This window comes from Gossypium arboreum, chromosome 13 (assembly GCF_025698485.1).
Source record: "Gossypium arboreum isolate Shixiya-1 chromosome 13, ASM2569848v2, whole genome shotgun sequence".
Taxonomy (NCBI): domain Eukaryota; kingdom Viridiplantae; phylum Streptophyta; class Magnoliopsida; order Malvales; family Malvaceae; genus Gossypium; species Gossypium arboreum.
The window spans coordinates 43,431,055-43,447,067 of record NC_069082.1 but is presented as its reverse complement, the minus strand read 5'-3'; the positions used below and the strand labels follow the sequence as shown (position 1 = coordinate 43,447,067).

The following is a 16,013-nucleotide window of genomic DNA, read 5'->3' as shown; positions in this document are numbered from 1 at the left end:
ATAATTATTTTCTTTTACTTGCCGTATCTTTTCTTTTCACCCTTCCCCCAATTCAAACTTAGGGTAAGTTTGGATAGATGATTAGATGCGGTACAGTATATTTATTTTACTTTTTATTTCACGCTATAGTATCGTTATAATATCTAATTTCATCACCACTATTATTTTTACATTAACCATAGATAAACGTACCATCCAATTAAACTCATACCTAGTCTAAAAGAATAAACTCACCCCTAGTCAAGAACTGGAACTGAAAAAAGAAAAACACTGACAAAACTGGAAGGGCCTGTAGCAAGTGTTTGACAACAAAGAATCGTACTGGCCTTCCTTCTGGCATCTATTTTTGAACCTTTGGTTTTTGAAGAAAATTGAAGACTGATTGTTGAAAATCACATGGCAAATTTATTTCTATACTTAATTCTAGCTATTCTATCTGAACCTCACGCCTAAATTTGGGGAACCTTTTCCTTTTTTTTTTTTTGACCTCTCCTTAGATTGTTTCCTCAGATATTGTTGGGAAAAATTGGGAATCTCCTTATTTTTAGAATTTTCACACTCTCTTCTTTATCTATTATGATTTTCAATTTCCATTTACTCTTTTCTTCTTTCAATTTCCCGAAGCTTCAAATCGTCGCATGATTCTGGTGAGTTTAATTCAACCTCTTTTTTATTCTTTATTTTTCTTGTTGGATTAGATTTTTACTGCTCTCTTGAAAGCTCTGGTAAAATCGCTCCCCCCCCTTTTGGTGTAGCATCTCTTTTCTGGGTTTTACCATTTTTTTTTCTTTGTTTGCTAATTATTTTTTTCCAGAATTTTAAATGCAAACACTTTTATTCCATGTTGTAAAAGATATATAATGAACTAAATTATAAGGTTACTAGTATTTAAATTTTAAAGTAACATAATATAATTAGGAATTGGTTTTCTGTATTGTTTTCTTATATTTAATTAAATAATTAGATCGAATTATCTTCTTAGCTTTTTATATAATTATATTAGAATTTTGATTAATATTTATTTAATTATATTTTATATTAATTCTGATAATTTCTTCTCAAGAAGTAACCAAAAACATTTGATATGATTATACTTTTGATGGTATTATTTAATTCATACACTCTTTATAATTTTCTTTCTGTAATATGTTTTTTTATATTATATAAATTTGTTTGATTTTATAGAAATAGGGATCGTATTGTAACTCATTATGTTTATATGTCTAATGTATTTTTACTATAAATTTTAGACATTTTGTTTGTTTATTACACTTTATGTTAAACTAAATATATTTATTAAATTTACTTTTATATGTGTTTTTCTTTTAATACAAGATTAAAATAAGATATCATTATGAACACATTGACAAATAATCCCCCACTCTGAAAAGTTGAAGTTAATGGAAACGAGAAATTTATTTGCATTGTTTATTTTGCAAAAAAAAAAAAAAAACCCGAAAATATGACATCAAACATTTTTCTTGAATTGCCTATTTTGTCTGTGGTTAATGTTCCTAACTCTACTAATGGCTGCTAGCATCTTGCTTGTCATATGTTGCAAAAGCTTGGATTATTCTGGTTGTTGGGAGAACCTGATTTGACTTTCCTATGTTCAACTCTTTGACTAGTGTGGCTGTTTCTTTGTTTCAGCTTTCCGAAAATTGTGGTGTTTGTTGCATGCAGTATGATTGAGCAACTAGTTAACATTGTGGTTTATGTGGCCTTTTGTGGTTTCAAATAATTTAGATTTTTTTGATTGAGCTGAACTACCGCCCTTAGTTATTTCTTAAGTAGATCATATTCACTATGACCGTTTATTTGACACACACTAATAGTTCTGCTTCAGTTGAGTCCAGAATCTTCCTATTTTATGCTATGTGAAATTAAAGTGAAAATTGGCTTGAAAGGTCATTTCACTATTTACCCGAGAAACTGAAATCGTTTAGCACTTCCATGTTTGCATTGGAAATATAATTTCAAGAAATTGGTACACGCAAAACCTGCTTTCCTCTTATTATTTTTCCATAAAGACTTTTGATGATTGCTTATTTTTTAAACTTTTTGGCTATCACTAGTGTGTGTGGTAGTAGTGGTTAGTTCATTGAATGGCTCTAAAATGTCTTTTACATCAGCTATCTTTTTTCCATAGTTTGTCCAATTCTCTTATACCCCATTCCTGAGTTTTATTTTTTCTTCTTTGATCTATATTGAGTTGGAATAGTTACTTTAATCTGGGTATTTTTCAGAGCTTTTCTTTGACTGAAATTTGTTGGTAGCCATTATGCTTTTGCCAATAGATTTTATAAACAGCTGTTCATTCTATAACTTGTGTGGAAAAACTTTGCTCTCAAATGTAACTTTTGAGTGGAGTACTCTTCATCAGCTCTTTATAAGGTTGCCTGTTTATATGTTTGTGAAAGTTTTCAAGAGAGCTTGTAATAAAACTGTTCTAGATTATTAATTGAAGAATTGAACTTAAATAGAGAAAAGAGTCCTAATCCTAATTGGGAAAATAGTTCCCTTATTCTAATAAACTACTAAAATATAAAAGAAAATAGTTCCTTGTCCTAATAAACTACTAAAAGATAAAATAAAAATATTCCTAGAATATGAATAAAACTTATCTACCTAAACAAGATTTATCTACCTAAATAAATTTAAAATATATACATATTTCAACACCCTCCCTCAAGTTGGTACATATATATCAATCATGCCCAACTTGCTTACAAGAAAATCAAAGTTTGTCTTAGAGAGTCCTTTGGTGAGTATGTCAGCAATCTGTTGTTTTGAAGGAACAAACGGCATGCACACTTGGTCTTCTTCAATCTTCTCCTTGATAAAGTGTCTATCAATCTCAACATGTTTAGTTCTGTCATGTTGGACTGGGTTGTGAGCAATATTAATGGCAGCTTTACAATCACAGTACAACTTCATTGGTGAAGTTATTGGTTTACTCAGCTCTTCCATAGTTCTTTTTAATCACATCATTTCACAAATTCCTTGAGCCATTGATCTAAACTCAGCCTCTGCACTACTTCTTGCTACAACACTTTATTTTTTGCTTCGCCAAGTCACAAGGTTTCCCCAAACAAATGTACAGTATCCTGATGTAGATCTTCTATCTGTTATTGAGCCTGCCCAATCTGCATCTGTATAAGCTTCAATTCCTCTTTGTTTGGATTTCTTGAAGAATAAGCCGTTTCCCAGTGAACTCTTTAAGTATCTTAGAATTCGAAACATTGTTTTTTCATGTTCCTTCATTGGGGAGTGTATAAATTGACTCACTAAACTCACTGCAAAAGCTATGTCTGGCCTTGTATGTGATAAGTAAATTAACTTACCAACTAATCTTTGGTACTACCCTTTATCAACTAATCGACCTTTTTTATTTTCGAATTTTACATTTGGATCAATTGGTGTGTCAGCTGGGCGGCAACCACTCATCCCAGTCTCTTTTAAAAGATCAATCACATATTTTTTCTGAGAGACCACAAGACCCTTCTTTGATCGAGCAACTTCTATTCTAAGAAAGTATTTCAAAGGACCCAAGTCTTTAATCTCAAATTGCATGCTAGATGCTCCTTGAGATGCCTTATTTCATCCACATCATCTCCTGTAAGAATGATATCAGTGACATAAACTATAATAACTGCTATTCTACTTTTTTGTGAATGTCGATAGAACATTGTGTGATCAGCTTGCCCTTGTGAGTAACCTTATTTTTTAACAACTTGAGTGAATTGTTCAAACCAAGCTCGAGGAGACTGCTTCAGACCATACAAAGATTTCTTGAGTTTATATACTCGAGTTCCAAATTTTTCTTCAAAACCTGGAGGAGGATCCATGTAAACTTCTTCTTCAAGTTTTCCATTTAGGAAAGCATTCTTCACATCTAACTGCTGTAAAGACCAATCAAGATTAACAGCAATTGATAAAAGAACTCTAACGGAATTTAATTTGGCCATTGGAGCAAACGTTTCAAGATAATTTATCCCGTATGTTTGAGTGTACCCTTTAGCCACCAACCGGGCTTTGTATCTATCTAAGGATCCATCTGGTTTGAATTTGGTTGTGAACACCCATTTACAGCCCACTGTTTTTTTCCTTATAGGTAATTCCATTGTTTCCCATGTACCTATTTTTTCAAGAGCGCGCATCTCCTCTAAAATAGCCTCTTTCCACTCAGGAACCTGTAAAACATCTTTCACATTTTTGGGTATTTGTACAGTATCGAGACACGAAACAAAGGTTGAGAATGTCGAAGACAAGGCTTTATAGGATACAAAGTTAGACATGGGATATTTGACAATATTTCTAACACCTTTTCTTTTGGCAATTGGAATATTTAAATCAGAAAATTCATTGACTGGATTATGAGTTTTACCTGGACTTTTGACAGGATCTTGCGGGTCGGATTTTTGGTGATGAATCTGGTGAATTCCACTTTCTTGATTTCGATTTCTTCTTGAATAAACAATTAACTCCTTTGTTTGTTTTTTGTTCTCATAATTAGACTCTACACCTTCATCCTCCTTTTCATTAACATTAACATCATTAATTTCTGTGTTAATTATAAATTCGCCTTCCCCATTATTAGAATCCCTATGTTGTATATTCCTAATCTTTTCTTGATCAATTATAGAATCTTCCTTAGTATAATTCCCTCCTTGAAGATTAGAATCAAAATAAGATTGTGTTTCAACAAATGTGACATCCATAGTAATAATAATCTTCCTATCAATTGGATCATAACATTTGTAACCCTTTTTAGTAGAAGCATAACCAACAAAGACACATTTTTTTGCTCTAGGATCTAGTTTACCTTGGTTGTGAAGATGAACAAAAACACTGCACCCAAAAACTCGGAGGGATAAATCTGTGATCAATTTAGAGTTAGGAAAATTATCTTTAAAGAGACTAAAAGGAGTTCTATAGTTTAGAGTTTTACTGGGCATTCTATTAATAAGATATGTAGTTGTTAACAAGGCTTCGCCCCAAAGGTAACGTGGTACCTGACTAGTGAACATCAAGGCTCTAGTTACTTCCAAAAGATGTCGGTTTTTTCTTTTTGCAATCCCATTTTGTTGTGGTGTATTTGTACAAGAACTTTGGTGGACTATTTCATGTTTGGTTAAGAAAACACCTAATTGGTCGCTAAAAAATTCTCCACCATTGTCAGTCCAAACTATTTCTATTTTCACACCAAATTGTGTTTTCACCATAGCATAAAAAGACTGAAATACATTTTTAACTTCAAACTTATCTTTTAATAAAAACACCCAACAAAGTAGACTATGATCATCAATAAAAGTGACAAACCAACGTTTTCTTGAAAAGGTCGAGACTTTTGAAGGTCCCCAAACATCACTATGAATTAACGAAAAAGGTTTGGAGGCTTTATATTTCTATGAATTAACGAAAAAGGTTTGGAGGCTTTATATTTTTGAGATGGAAAGAATGACCGATGATGTTTAGCCAATTCACAAAATTCACAATGATATGAAGAAGGTCTTTTATTTTTAAAAAGATTAAGTAACAAATATCTTAAATAGTAAAAATTAGGATGTCCAAGCCTATAATGCCAAATCATAACCTTATCAGAAACAGAATTTAAACATAAAGTAGTTGTTGGTTGACTTAGATGGTCGTCTTCAAGGAAGTAAATTCCACCAAATTCTTTAGCATTGTCAATCATCCTCCCCGAGACCATGTCTTGAAACTTACACATAGAGGAGTCAAAAATAACATGACAATTTGAGGACTGGGATAATTTACTGACCGATATGAGATTACAAGCTAGATTTGGCACGTGAAAAACATCATGTAAAACCAAGGAAGATGAAATTTTAACAGTGCCTTTCCCGGCTATTGCCGAGAATGACCCATCTGCTACTTTGATTTTTTTGTTTCCTGCGCAAGGTGTGTAAGTTGAAAAAAGAAAATGACTACTAGTCATGTGATCACTAGCTCGAATCAATGATCCATGTGTTTGTTTTACAAGGCTTGACTTTGAAAAAAAAAAATCGAGACTGATTGGGCAAAAGAGGAAGAAGGATTATTGAATGAGTTAGGAATTGAAGAATTCATCCGAAATTGTGGTGATTGAAAAAACTTGTGTAGATGCTCTAATTGTTCCTTAGTGAATGGAGACCCTTCCAGAGAACTTTGGCCCTTATAATTTCCATTAGTTGTTTGGGAAGCTCTGTTATCCCCTAATTGTGAACCACGACCATTGTTACTCTTTTTCCTTCCATTTGTCGGTTTCCTATGGAGCTTCCAACACGTTTCTCGAGTGTGCCAATATTTTTTGCAGTGATCGCACCAAGATTTTTTCTTATCTCTAGTGAAGGCTGTTTTAACCATGATGTTACTAGAGATTTTAACCTACCTCATATGCCATGAAAGTTTTTAAGAGAGCTTTTAATAAAAGTGTTCTATATTATTAATTGAAGAATTGAACTTAAATAGAGAAAAGAGTCCTAATCCTAATTGGGAAAATAATTCCCTTATTCTAATAAACTACTAAAATATAAAAGAAAATAGTTCCCTTGTCCTAATAAACTACTAAAAGATAAAATAAAAATATTCCTAGAATATGAATAAAACTTATCTACCTAAATAAGATTTATCTACCTAAATAAATTTAAAATATATACATATTTCAACAGTTTGTGCTATTGACTTTGACAGACATAGCAAAAGATGCCTTGTGCCCTTCCACAAACCCATCTAGATAATCAGAAAGTGTCAGAGGTAGGACAGACTAACCGGTCGAAGAATTTTTTGCAGCTTAACGGTTCAAGAAGATCATCAGAGGTTAGATACTTTCCTATGCCAATATTAAATTACTAAGTTATTAATCTTTTACTTTGTGATCAGCTTGAATAATTTTTTTTTCTATCACTATAAATAAATTATTCAGGTCTCTGGAATTTCTCCTTTCAATTTGAGGAACATTGACCAGAAGTAGTCCAGTTTTGGTTGTTAGATATGTAAGAATATACTTGTATGTTCTACAGCTTTAATTTAAAAGTGATTCACCAAAAGTTGCTTTAGGTTGCTTTTTGGAAACCTAAACTTCTTTCCTCCTTTTTTCTTTTGGATAAGAGGTAGGTGGTGTCCAGGGTTCAAACCTGGGTTTAGTGTTAACTATGACTTGAATAAAAGCCCTTTGCCTCTTCACTTGTAGTTCAGTTGAAAACTTGAACTTAATTTAGCTTAAAAGGCAATCTAGCTCATGAAAAAAAATGGCTTTCTTGATCATTTTGAAAATCATGGACCTGATAGTTTCGTTTGTTTTAGTAGAGGATTTGGAGTATCTTAACAATTCAGGAAATTTGAAGTTATCCGCTTGAACTATTTTTAATATAGAGCTGTACTGAAACTTAATTAGATTTTAGATAACATTTACTTTCATCATTCACAATTTATATAACAAACTAAATTCAAATCCATCCTCCCAATTCATATTCCAAACATAGAAATTAATAAAATTTCTTTTTGTTGGTACTTAAGATAGTGCTTAAGCTGTCAATCTTCATTTTCTTCCTCAAATATTTTTTTCCCTAGATTTCTGCATTCAATGTGAATGCTTAATAATTGTTTTCAAATAACTCTCTTTAGATACTTTCTCATTTCTTAATATTGTATCTTTCTTCCATATCGTGAAACTAGCTTTTGTGTACTACAAAAAAGAAAATACAAAATTCCAGCTTCAGTACTCTATAATTGGAATTGAATGAAAAAGAAGTTACTGTTTACTTTTAATATTCTGATCCATATGAAAGAAAATCTTTGTTTCAAATCTGTTGAAATCCATCTCTTAAGAAGGGATATTTTGTTAAATGAAAAGTAATTCCTTTTCTTTTGAACAAATATCATAGATAAAGTACCTCACATTTTGTTGAAATGACGTGCAAAATGAAGTGAATGACCCTTTCCCTGCTACCAAAAGCTAATAATAAAAAATGAATAAATAAAAAGAAGGAAATAGAGGAGCCAAAAGATTTTATGTTTTTTAATGTATAGAACATATAGACAAATTATTTTCCTTCTTCCAAACCACCAGTTAATGCAAATTATGCATTTCATTTGCAAAGATTTGACAAACACTCTTAAAAATTTCAATTGTCTGTCTGCACTGTATATAAATGTGACTCAAGGGGTGTAAAAATTTTGTAAGGACTTGCTAGATATCTTTAGGCCATACTCTTTTAAAAATTTCAATTGTCTATCTCTACTTGGGGTAAATTTATGATTCAGGAAATATGTTTAGTTTGTTGATACATATTGCTAGACATTCCCTACACTTGAATTTTGTGAGGACTTGCTAGATATTTTGACTGGGTCTTTTGCCTATTAATGTTTTAGGTGTGCCATTGCGACATTCCCTACACTTGAATCTGATGGGCAGTGGAGAATCTTTGCACTACCCTTGCAATGCTTTGATCACACTAACCATTTAAGATCTGGAAATCAGGTGAATATGAATGACCTGCATCTGATCTCCTCTTCATCTGTCAATTCATTTATGGTTGATAGATGGAAGACACAGAAAGGGCCTCAACCTGCAGTTACTTATCCTGCCAAGCCATTTAGAGGCAGAAGCTTTTCTGGATCCAATGTCCAACATCAATTTTGCAACAAGACCTTTTCTGGTAAAATAAATAAATTTAGTGAAGTGTCAAGCAATTCTTCCTATCATTTTTCCATCACTTGCAATGGTTCCTCTGCTGTTACGTCAAAAGGATTTATTGCTATGTTCATTGATTGTTCCAAGGAAAACAAGTCCAAAAGGAGAAATTCACAAAAGAGGACAAAAAAAAAAGGGAAAACATAAAAAGAAACAGTTCTGTGATGTTGGCTCTACGGAGTCAGAAGTTTATTCGCAGTATACCCGTGCAACTTCAGCATCTGAAATCTGTGATAATAATGACATAGATTGTTGTATAGTAGTATCAGGTGCAACTTCACCAGAAGTTTCACCCTCTGATGGCTTGCTTAATGTGATTGATTTTGCAGAAAGCAGCAATGGTGCTGTTACAAGTTCTGGTTCACCAAATATAAGCACATCTGATGTTGACGAAGTGGATATAACTGGATCTGTTGTACCTACTCAAGTTCAGAAGTTTCCTAGGGAGCATCATTTAAATAATTGTGAAATTGGTAGTGAAGACCAGCAACTTTCCAGGTGTCAAGGAGCTATAGAGAGGAAACATCTTTCACATATGGGCCCTCTAGAAGGTTTACATGAGAAGGATTTCTCTGATATGCATAATTCTCTAGCCTTGGACTCAGTTTCTGTTGGTTCAAACAGTGAAGACAGTACAAGTGCTGGTCATATTGTGAAGCCATTTAATGACAACATCCATGAAATCAGTCAATCAGAGCTACCCGGTTCCAGTACCAAGGAGGACTCCTATCATCAAAAATCATTATGTAGTACTGTAGAAACCCATGAGTATATGGGGGAAAGCAAGCATGGTCTGGCTTGTAGCAGCCTTGGTGGACGAATGGTGGCATCAGGCAAGAGGGGTAAGAAATTTAAATGTATTCCTGGGACTCCTAGTACTTGCAAACCTGGAACTATGGGAAGCTTGCATGGTCGAATGATAACAGAGAACAGTCATTCTGTTTGGCAAAGGGTTCAGAAGAATCCTGTAGAGAAATGCTGCTCTGAATTGAAGAAAACGGGTCCAATATGCTCAGAGTTTAATGTTTCTTTAAAGGATGCTCCTGTGCTGAAAGGAAATCCTAATGCTACCAATGTAACAAACTTATCTATTACTGATGGCAAGAGGAAGCTAAAAAGCATGGTTCCTAGGAAGTTCAAAAGAAAAGTTACTCCAGCATCAAAACAAGAAAACAACAGTTTTTCCAGGAAGGAATGTCATCCCATCAAGGTAAATTTAAATGCTCATGTGAAGACTAGCATGCCAAAAAGTGCTATTAGATGTTTCAAATCCTATGTATGACCATGTATTAACTAAAAATCTTTCAAGGTCTTTTTCTCAGGTTGATTGTCCAAGGCTTGGGACCATGAAAACTGAATCAGTTAACAACTTTCAAGCTGGTCCAAGCAGCACAGAACCATGTGACACTGTCTGTGGTACTGGTTTAGGTTTGAATAATCTATGTGTAGATAATCAAGACAGCTTGCCGCAAAAGTCATTTGTCCCTTTGGATCAGCTAAATTTGCTTGAGGAACAAAATCCAGTTCATCTCCCTCATCTGATGGTGAATGGTATTGCTCAAATAGAAAAAGGAATTTCTCTGGCTGAAAATGGCAAGCAAAGCCATACTTTGGGTTCTGTTATGCAGAAATGGATACCCATTAGGATAAAGGATCTTGGATTGAAAACATCTTCTAAATCTGCCAATTTGTCTTTGGAACATGCTAATGGGCCAGATGCTGAAGATTGGACTTCCAAAAATACCTTTGAGGAGAACATTACTTCTTTTTCTGAAAATCTTTCTTCTTCTGAGAATGCCGGAACACTATGTAGGACTGGGAAGGATCCAGGACATGGAATTAGTTTTCTCGAAAATGGGAACAATATTAAAAAATTGAGGAATCTTGATGCTTGTTTAAATGAGAATGAAAACAAGCATAGTGGGGCTGATTACTTTATTGATGAAACCTGAGAACAAGATTTATTAGCAGCTGCAACTGATTTAAACAAGATGGCAAAGGCATTGGATGATGTCTATAAGGCACATATGGCATCTGAAGCTGTTCAGATGGCCACTGGGTGTCCCATTGCCGAGTTTGAAAGGCTTCTTCACTTTTGCTCTCCAGTTATTTGTCATTCATACAGTTCAGTAGGTTGTCAAACTTGCTTGCTGGACCAGGTTCCTAGTGCTCTATTGTGTAGACATGAGACACCAAACATCCCATTGGGATGTCTGTGGCAGTGGTATGAGAAACAAGGCAGATATGGATTAGAAATAAGGGCAGAAGATTATAAAAATCCAAAAAGATTGGGTATTGATCAGTTTGCATTTCGTGCCCACTTTATTCCTTACTTGTCAGCAGTTCAACTTTTCAGGAACAGTAAAAGTCATTCCACCCAGAATAACACCAGAATTTCTTCTCCTGGTGTTTCTGTGACTTCTGATATCAGTTCCACTTCAAGAAACTCTACTAATTGTGGTTCCATTCCAATATTTTCAGCAGTTGTTCCACAGCCTCGCACTGCAGAACCAAGTAGTCAGTTGCAAGTTGATGATGTGTTTAGATCAGAACCTTCTCCAGTTTCTCCTGAAGATATGTTGCCTGTTAAATCAGTTGATATTTCACAGTCTGATTGTCTTGAACTGGCCTTTGAGTACTTTGAATCTGAACAGCCTCAACAAAGACTGGCATTATATGAAAGGTAAGTGTTAATTGTATTTCTTTAGTAGTTTCCCTTTGAAATTTCACTTCAGTTAGCTAAATTTATTTATTTTAGTACTTTCTGTTATGCATCAAGTTTCCTCCCCAAGTTGAATCTACTTTCATACTTCTTGGTTTCCTTTCAACCCTTTCCCTTATTCTCCCTTGAGACCTGCTAAGCATGCGTGTAGTAATTTTCCATTTTGCATCATTAAATACTCATAAAACTTTACATTTACTATTCTTGGCCTCTCATGCATTTGATGAGTGGAATCGTGATCTGGCTGCACTTGCTTCGGAGAGAATGCTAGGCTGAATGCAGTAGAAAGGTTCTTTTAGACTATAAGTCTTAGGTGGGCTTTTGTTTTATGCTATATTTGTGCATGTTCTTGCTGCTAATGATATCTATAATTCACTGTCCTTGTTTTGATTAAAAGTAAACAAGCATTTAATTGTGGGACAGCAGGTGAAGATACAGGTTGGCATATATTTAATTAGTCACTATAGTTTGGTTTAACCCTATTCTCTTGTTGGCAGCTTCAGGAAGCTTTATTTTGCAAATGAAGTAACAAGTCTATTTTCGTGGTTCTGTTTGTTTCAGGATACAAGACCTGGTTAGAGATGATGCATCTCCTCAGTGCAAAATATATGGAGATCCAGTTTATCTGAACTCCATAAATATACATGATTTGCATCCTCAATCTTGGTTAGTGATAAAATATGCTTCACTGAACTAAATAATGATGCATCTTTTGGTTTTATTTTAGGTAAGATGAAAGTTCTGTATTACCTAGATATACCAATACTTGTTTTAATATTCTGTTGTTCTATATTTCAGGTATTCTGTTGCATGGTATCCTATTTATAAAATCCCAGATGGGAATTTTCGTGCAGCATTTTTGACTTACCATTCACTTGGCCTTTTGGTTCGTAGAAGATCCAAGTTTGATTACCCTAGTGTGGATGCATCTATAGTATCTCCTGTTGTAGGTCTTCAGAGTTACAATGCTCAGGTACCCATAATAAATTACTCAATTACTATCATTTTGAATATAAACTTTGATACTTTTGGTGGCTTTGCAGGGCTCTTTTTTCTTTTTCTAATAAGAAAAACAGACTTTAAGATGTGTTGCCTAATTTATTTGTTTGGCAAACATCCAACTGTACTTTGATGTATTTCTTTTAGCTTAATATGGACATGCACTAATCCTTAACTTGGATAGGTGCTTCTTGAACATTAACCAGGCTTGGTTTTGCCAGATGTAAGCAGTCATCTGTATATACTGTTTTGTTCCTAATGGACAAGAGCAGCCTTATAAATTTTGTTAGTTCTACTTTAATGACAGGGTTTTTTGGCTGGTTTGTTTGAATTTTACATCCACATATGAAAATCCCAACCTAGAAGAGTCTAAAGAGTTAGTTATGTAATTCTCTGTTATTGGAATAATGAATTTTATTTGGGTAAATATATCTTTTGGTACCTGAACTTGGCTTCATGGTTCAAATAAGTCATTTATCGTAAGTACTAATTTGGACCAAAAAGCCAAGTTCAGAAAAAAAAACTTTAGGTATCAAATTGAACCTTAAAGACAAGTTCAAGTACCTAATTGGACTGAAAAGAAGCTTAGGTACCAAATTGAAGCCAAGTTCAGGTACCAAAATATATACTTGTCCATTATATTTTGCGTGAGTGATTATTATTTTGGGACATCCTAAATATTCAGAATTACATTCAAGTTGAAATTGGCAGAAGTACTTTATATATGTTGGTACCTGTATCTGTATATACCTGATTAAGGAGCTTCAGAAAGGTAGGATTACGGATGCAAAATTACCTAATTGGGTGATTCTACTTCACCCCATTTCATCAGCATCCCATATTACTGTCTTCTTCCGGTCATTTGCACCGAATACAGAAGCAACCGTATTGTTTAAAACTTTCTAACTGATGTTTGTTCATGTTTAGAAGTCAATATAAACTTTTCTGGTATGTTATCTTAGTTCCTTATCAAAATAGATGTGCTTATTGGTATTGCTCGAGTGTTAGGGTCAGGGTGGTGCTAGAGGGCCGCAGGTAGGGGGCCTTGCTGGCCCCCCCTCCCCCCCAAATGAAAAATTGTTCTTCTAGCCCCTTCTAAAGATTGCAAACGTTCAAGTTAATTCAATAGTAAAGTTGCATTTTGTCCCCCTTCCCCCTTCCAGAAAAAAAAAAAAAAAAGAAGCTTCACCTCTTGAGTCCATACCGTGAACAATGACATTAAAAGATTATACTATGCTTGAGCCCTTAGATAAAATCGGAACTGGAATTGATTGGTGAAACTTAGCTGATTAGCTTTGAATATGGAGAATGCGTCTTTGTCTCTTGAATAAAAAATCTGCATCCTAGCCTCATGGATCAAGATACATGAATTGAGTTTGCCTTTATTGATTAGTTATTATCTTTGTTGTTTATTCTATTTAAGTGGTGTATTATAGAACTAGGTTCCAATAGTAAACATTCCATTCGTGTAATACTGCATAGTATAAGAATCATGAAATTATCCATTTGTTGATTATGAAATAATAATGTCCTTGATCCGGTCTAATATGGAAAGCATATCTTCTTATTTTTGTCACTGTCTCTTCAGGTAGTTATTAAATTTTGTTTTGCTGCTGCATTTGTAATGTAGTGCATCTATTTTTAAAGACGATGGATTCATTAATCAGAAATGCACCTCACTTGAACAGGGTGAATGCTGGTTCCAGCCGAGGCACTTTACAATAAATGATATTTGTGAAAACCAGGGATTAAGTCCATCCTGGATACTGAAGGAGCGATTAAGGACTTTGGAGGAGACTGCATCTCTTATGGCAAGGGCAGTTGTCAACAAGGGAAATAAGACATCTGTTAACAGGCACCCTGACTATGAGTTCTTTTTCTCAAGGCAACAATAGTTAATTTCGTGCAACTCAACAAGTAAGCTTATTCAGCTAGTTCAGCAACATCCAGGTAGAAGCTAACCTTGATAGGGGTCAGTGAATGCACCATTTTTGTACAGTTTGTATGTGTTCCTTTGTTTTGATTTTGAAGGACTGTTAGTCTTCGAATTTTCAAATAGGGTGGGTGCATAGCTTTTAGCGTACTGCTAAATAATGTAATTAAGTTTGATCAAAGTTTAAAGTTAGCCAGTTTATACTCGTCAAACTGTGACCATGCACATGCCGGTTTTGCATTAGCTAAATAAAATATCTTGAAATCTTGAATAGTCAGTTTGGATGGAGAGAAAGTAGGAGGGAATGGGAAGCACGTCTCCATTTTGGTTGAGAGGGAAAGAGGGGGATGGAAATGGAAAGAGAGTTATTTGAATTTTCATTTTTCTCTAAAATATTTTGTTCGTCATTTGTGATTGAAACATATACAAATTTTGAACATAGATGCTCGGATAGTACGAGTATATGAAAACAAATAGAATATGTGTATTCCATGCTTACATGCATTCGTATAATTGTACTGTCTAAACTTGTTGAATATAGTATTTTGATAGCGAGAGAGCAGGGACCTTTCCTAGGGTTGGTGATGATGAGAAAATAGGATGGAGACAGAGAACTGTTAACTAGATTTATAAACCATAAACTTGTATATCTGATAAGATAGCATTGCCATTGATGAACATCTATCATCTCTGGGTTGAAAGTAGTGAATTTAATTGACAAGCAATTAATCAAGTGGAAAGGAGCTGGTTTCTCGGCTATGGCTTCTCTCCCACATGCATACTTAATCCCAAGTTGAACTTGTAAGATAATTAAAAGAAAACTACAAACTGATTTCTAACATTATTGAAATTGTTGTTAAATGTTATTGAATTGGTGGTAAGCGCTTTAACGGTTTCTTCATATTATTATTATTATTTAGCTACTCTTTTAATTTTCTCTAGAAGGTTTTCTTCTCCAACACTGACCCCTAAAACAAGATTTTTGCGGCCATTAAAGCCATCACCACCGACAGCTTCTTCCAGCCAAAATGACCACCAGTCCACTCCTCTTCTATCCCAAGTTCTCCAATTAGATTTTCAAACATCTTTTGCAACAGAAAACCCTTTAAATTCTCACTTTTACTTTGATCTTCAAACCCTTCAACCCACTTTGTGCACCATCAAATCGGTCTCAGATTTCGACCCTAGTTTCCTCTGACGGAAACCCTTTTTTCAATCGTTGGGATCTTTCGAAAGTCACCTATCAAGCCAGGCGAAACTTTCCAATTTTTTTTTTATTTTTTTATTTTGGTATCTTATTTTTTTTTTTGGATTTTGGATACGGTTGTTTCAGCTGTTAGTCTATAATAGGTAATGGTTTCGTCTTCCTACCGTATGCTCTCGACAAAGAGCTTTCTTTTTACGAAACAGAAAGAAGGAAGGAAAATAGCGATGTGTTTAAAGCCAATAGAACGAAGCGCTGGGCACTGCGGCGTACTCCGCCTAACGCTTAGCTTCTAGCTGTAAATTAGGCCTATATTCGTTGCTCCTCATGGCAAACGGGTGGGCTCAAACAGGTTTAAGATTGGACTTTCATCAGATTCGGTTAAGTTTGGTTCGGATGTTTTCGGATTCAGGTTCGGATTAAGCCAGATGAGTTTTGATGGATTTAAATAATTTTAAAT

The 16,013-nt window shown here is 34.3% G+C and overlaps 2 protein-coding genes across 3 annotated transcripts; both read left to right on the top strand.

The window, feature by feature from the left end:
- Positions 1-238: 238 nt before the first annotated feature.
- Positions 239-10,088, top strand: LOC108464359 (uncharacterized). 2 transcript variants are annotated; one of them, XM_053024171.1, is made up of 4 exons: positions 239-647; positions 6,694-6,819; positions 8,374-8,660; positions 9,025-10,086. In XM_053024171.1, exons 3-4 carry the CDS (start codon positions 8,489-8,491, stop codon positions 9,975-9,977), a joined length of 1,125 nt encoding a protein of 374 aa, XP_052880131.1. In that variant the 5' UTR covers positions 239-647; positions 6,694-6,819; positions 8,374-8,488; the 3' UTR covers positions 9,978-10,086. The 2 variants fall into 2 exon arrangements, with proteins under 2 accessions (XP_052880131.1, XP_052880130.1); XM_053024170.1 differs by having other exon boundaries at positions 8,374-10,088.
- Positions 10,089-10,686: 598 nt separating this feature from the next.
- LOC108464360 (uncharacterized) lies at positions 10,687-14,620 on the top strand. The gene is made up of 4 exons (XM_017764631.2): positions 10,687-11,378; positions 11,979-12,083; positions 12,216-12,390; positions 14,105-14,620. The coding sequence occupies exons 1-4, from the start codon at positions 10,687-10,689 to the stop codon at positions 14,309-14,311; spliced, it is 1,179 nt and encodes a 392-aa protein (XP_017620120.1). The 3' UTR covers positions 14,312-14,620.
- Positions 14,621-16,013: the final 1,393 nt, after the last annotated feature.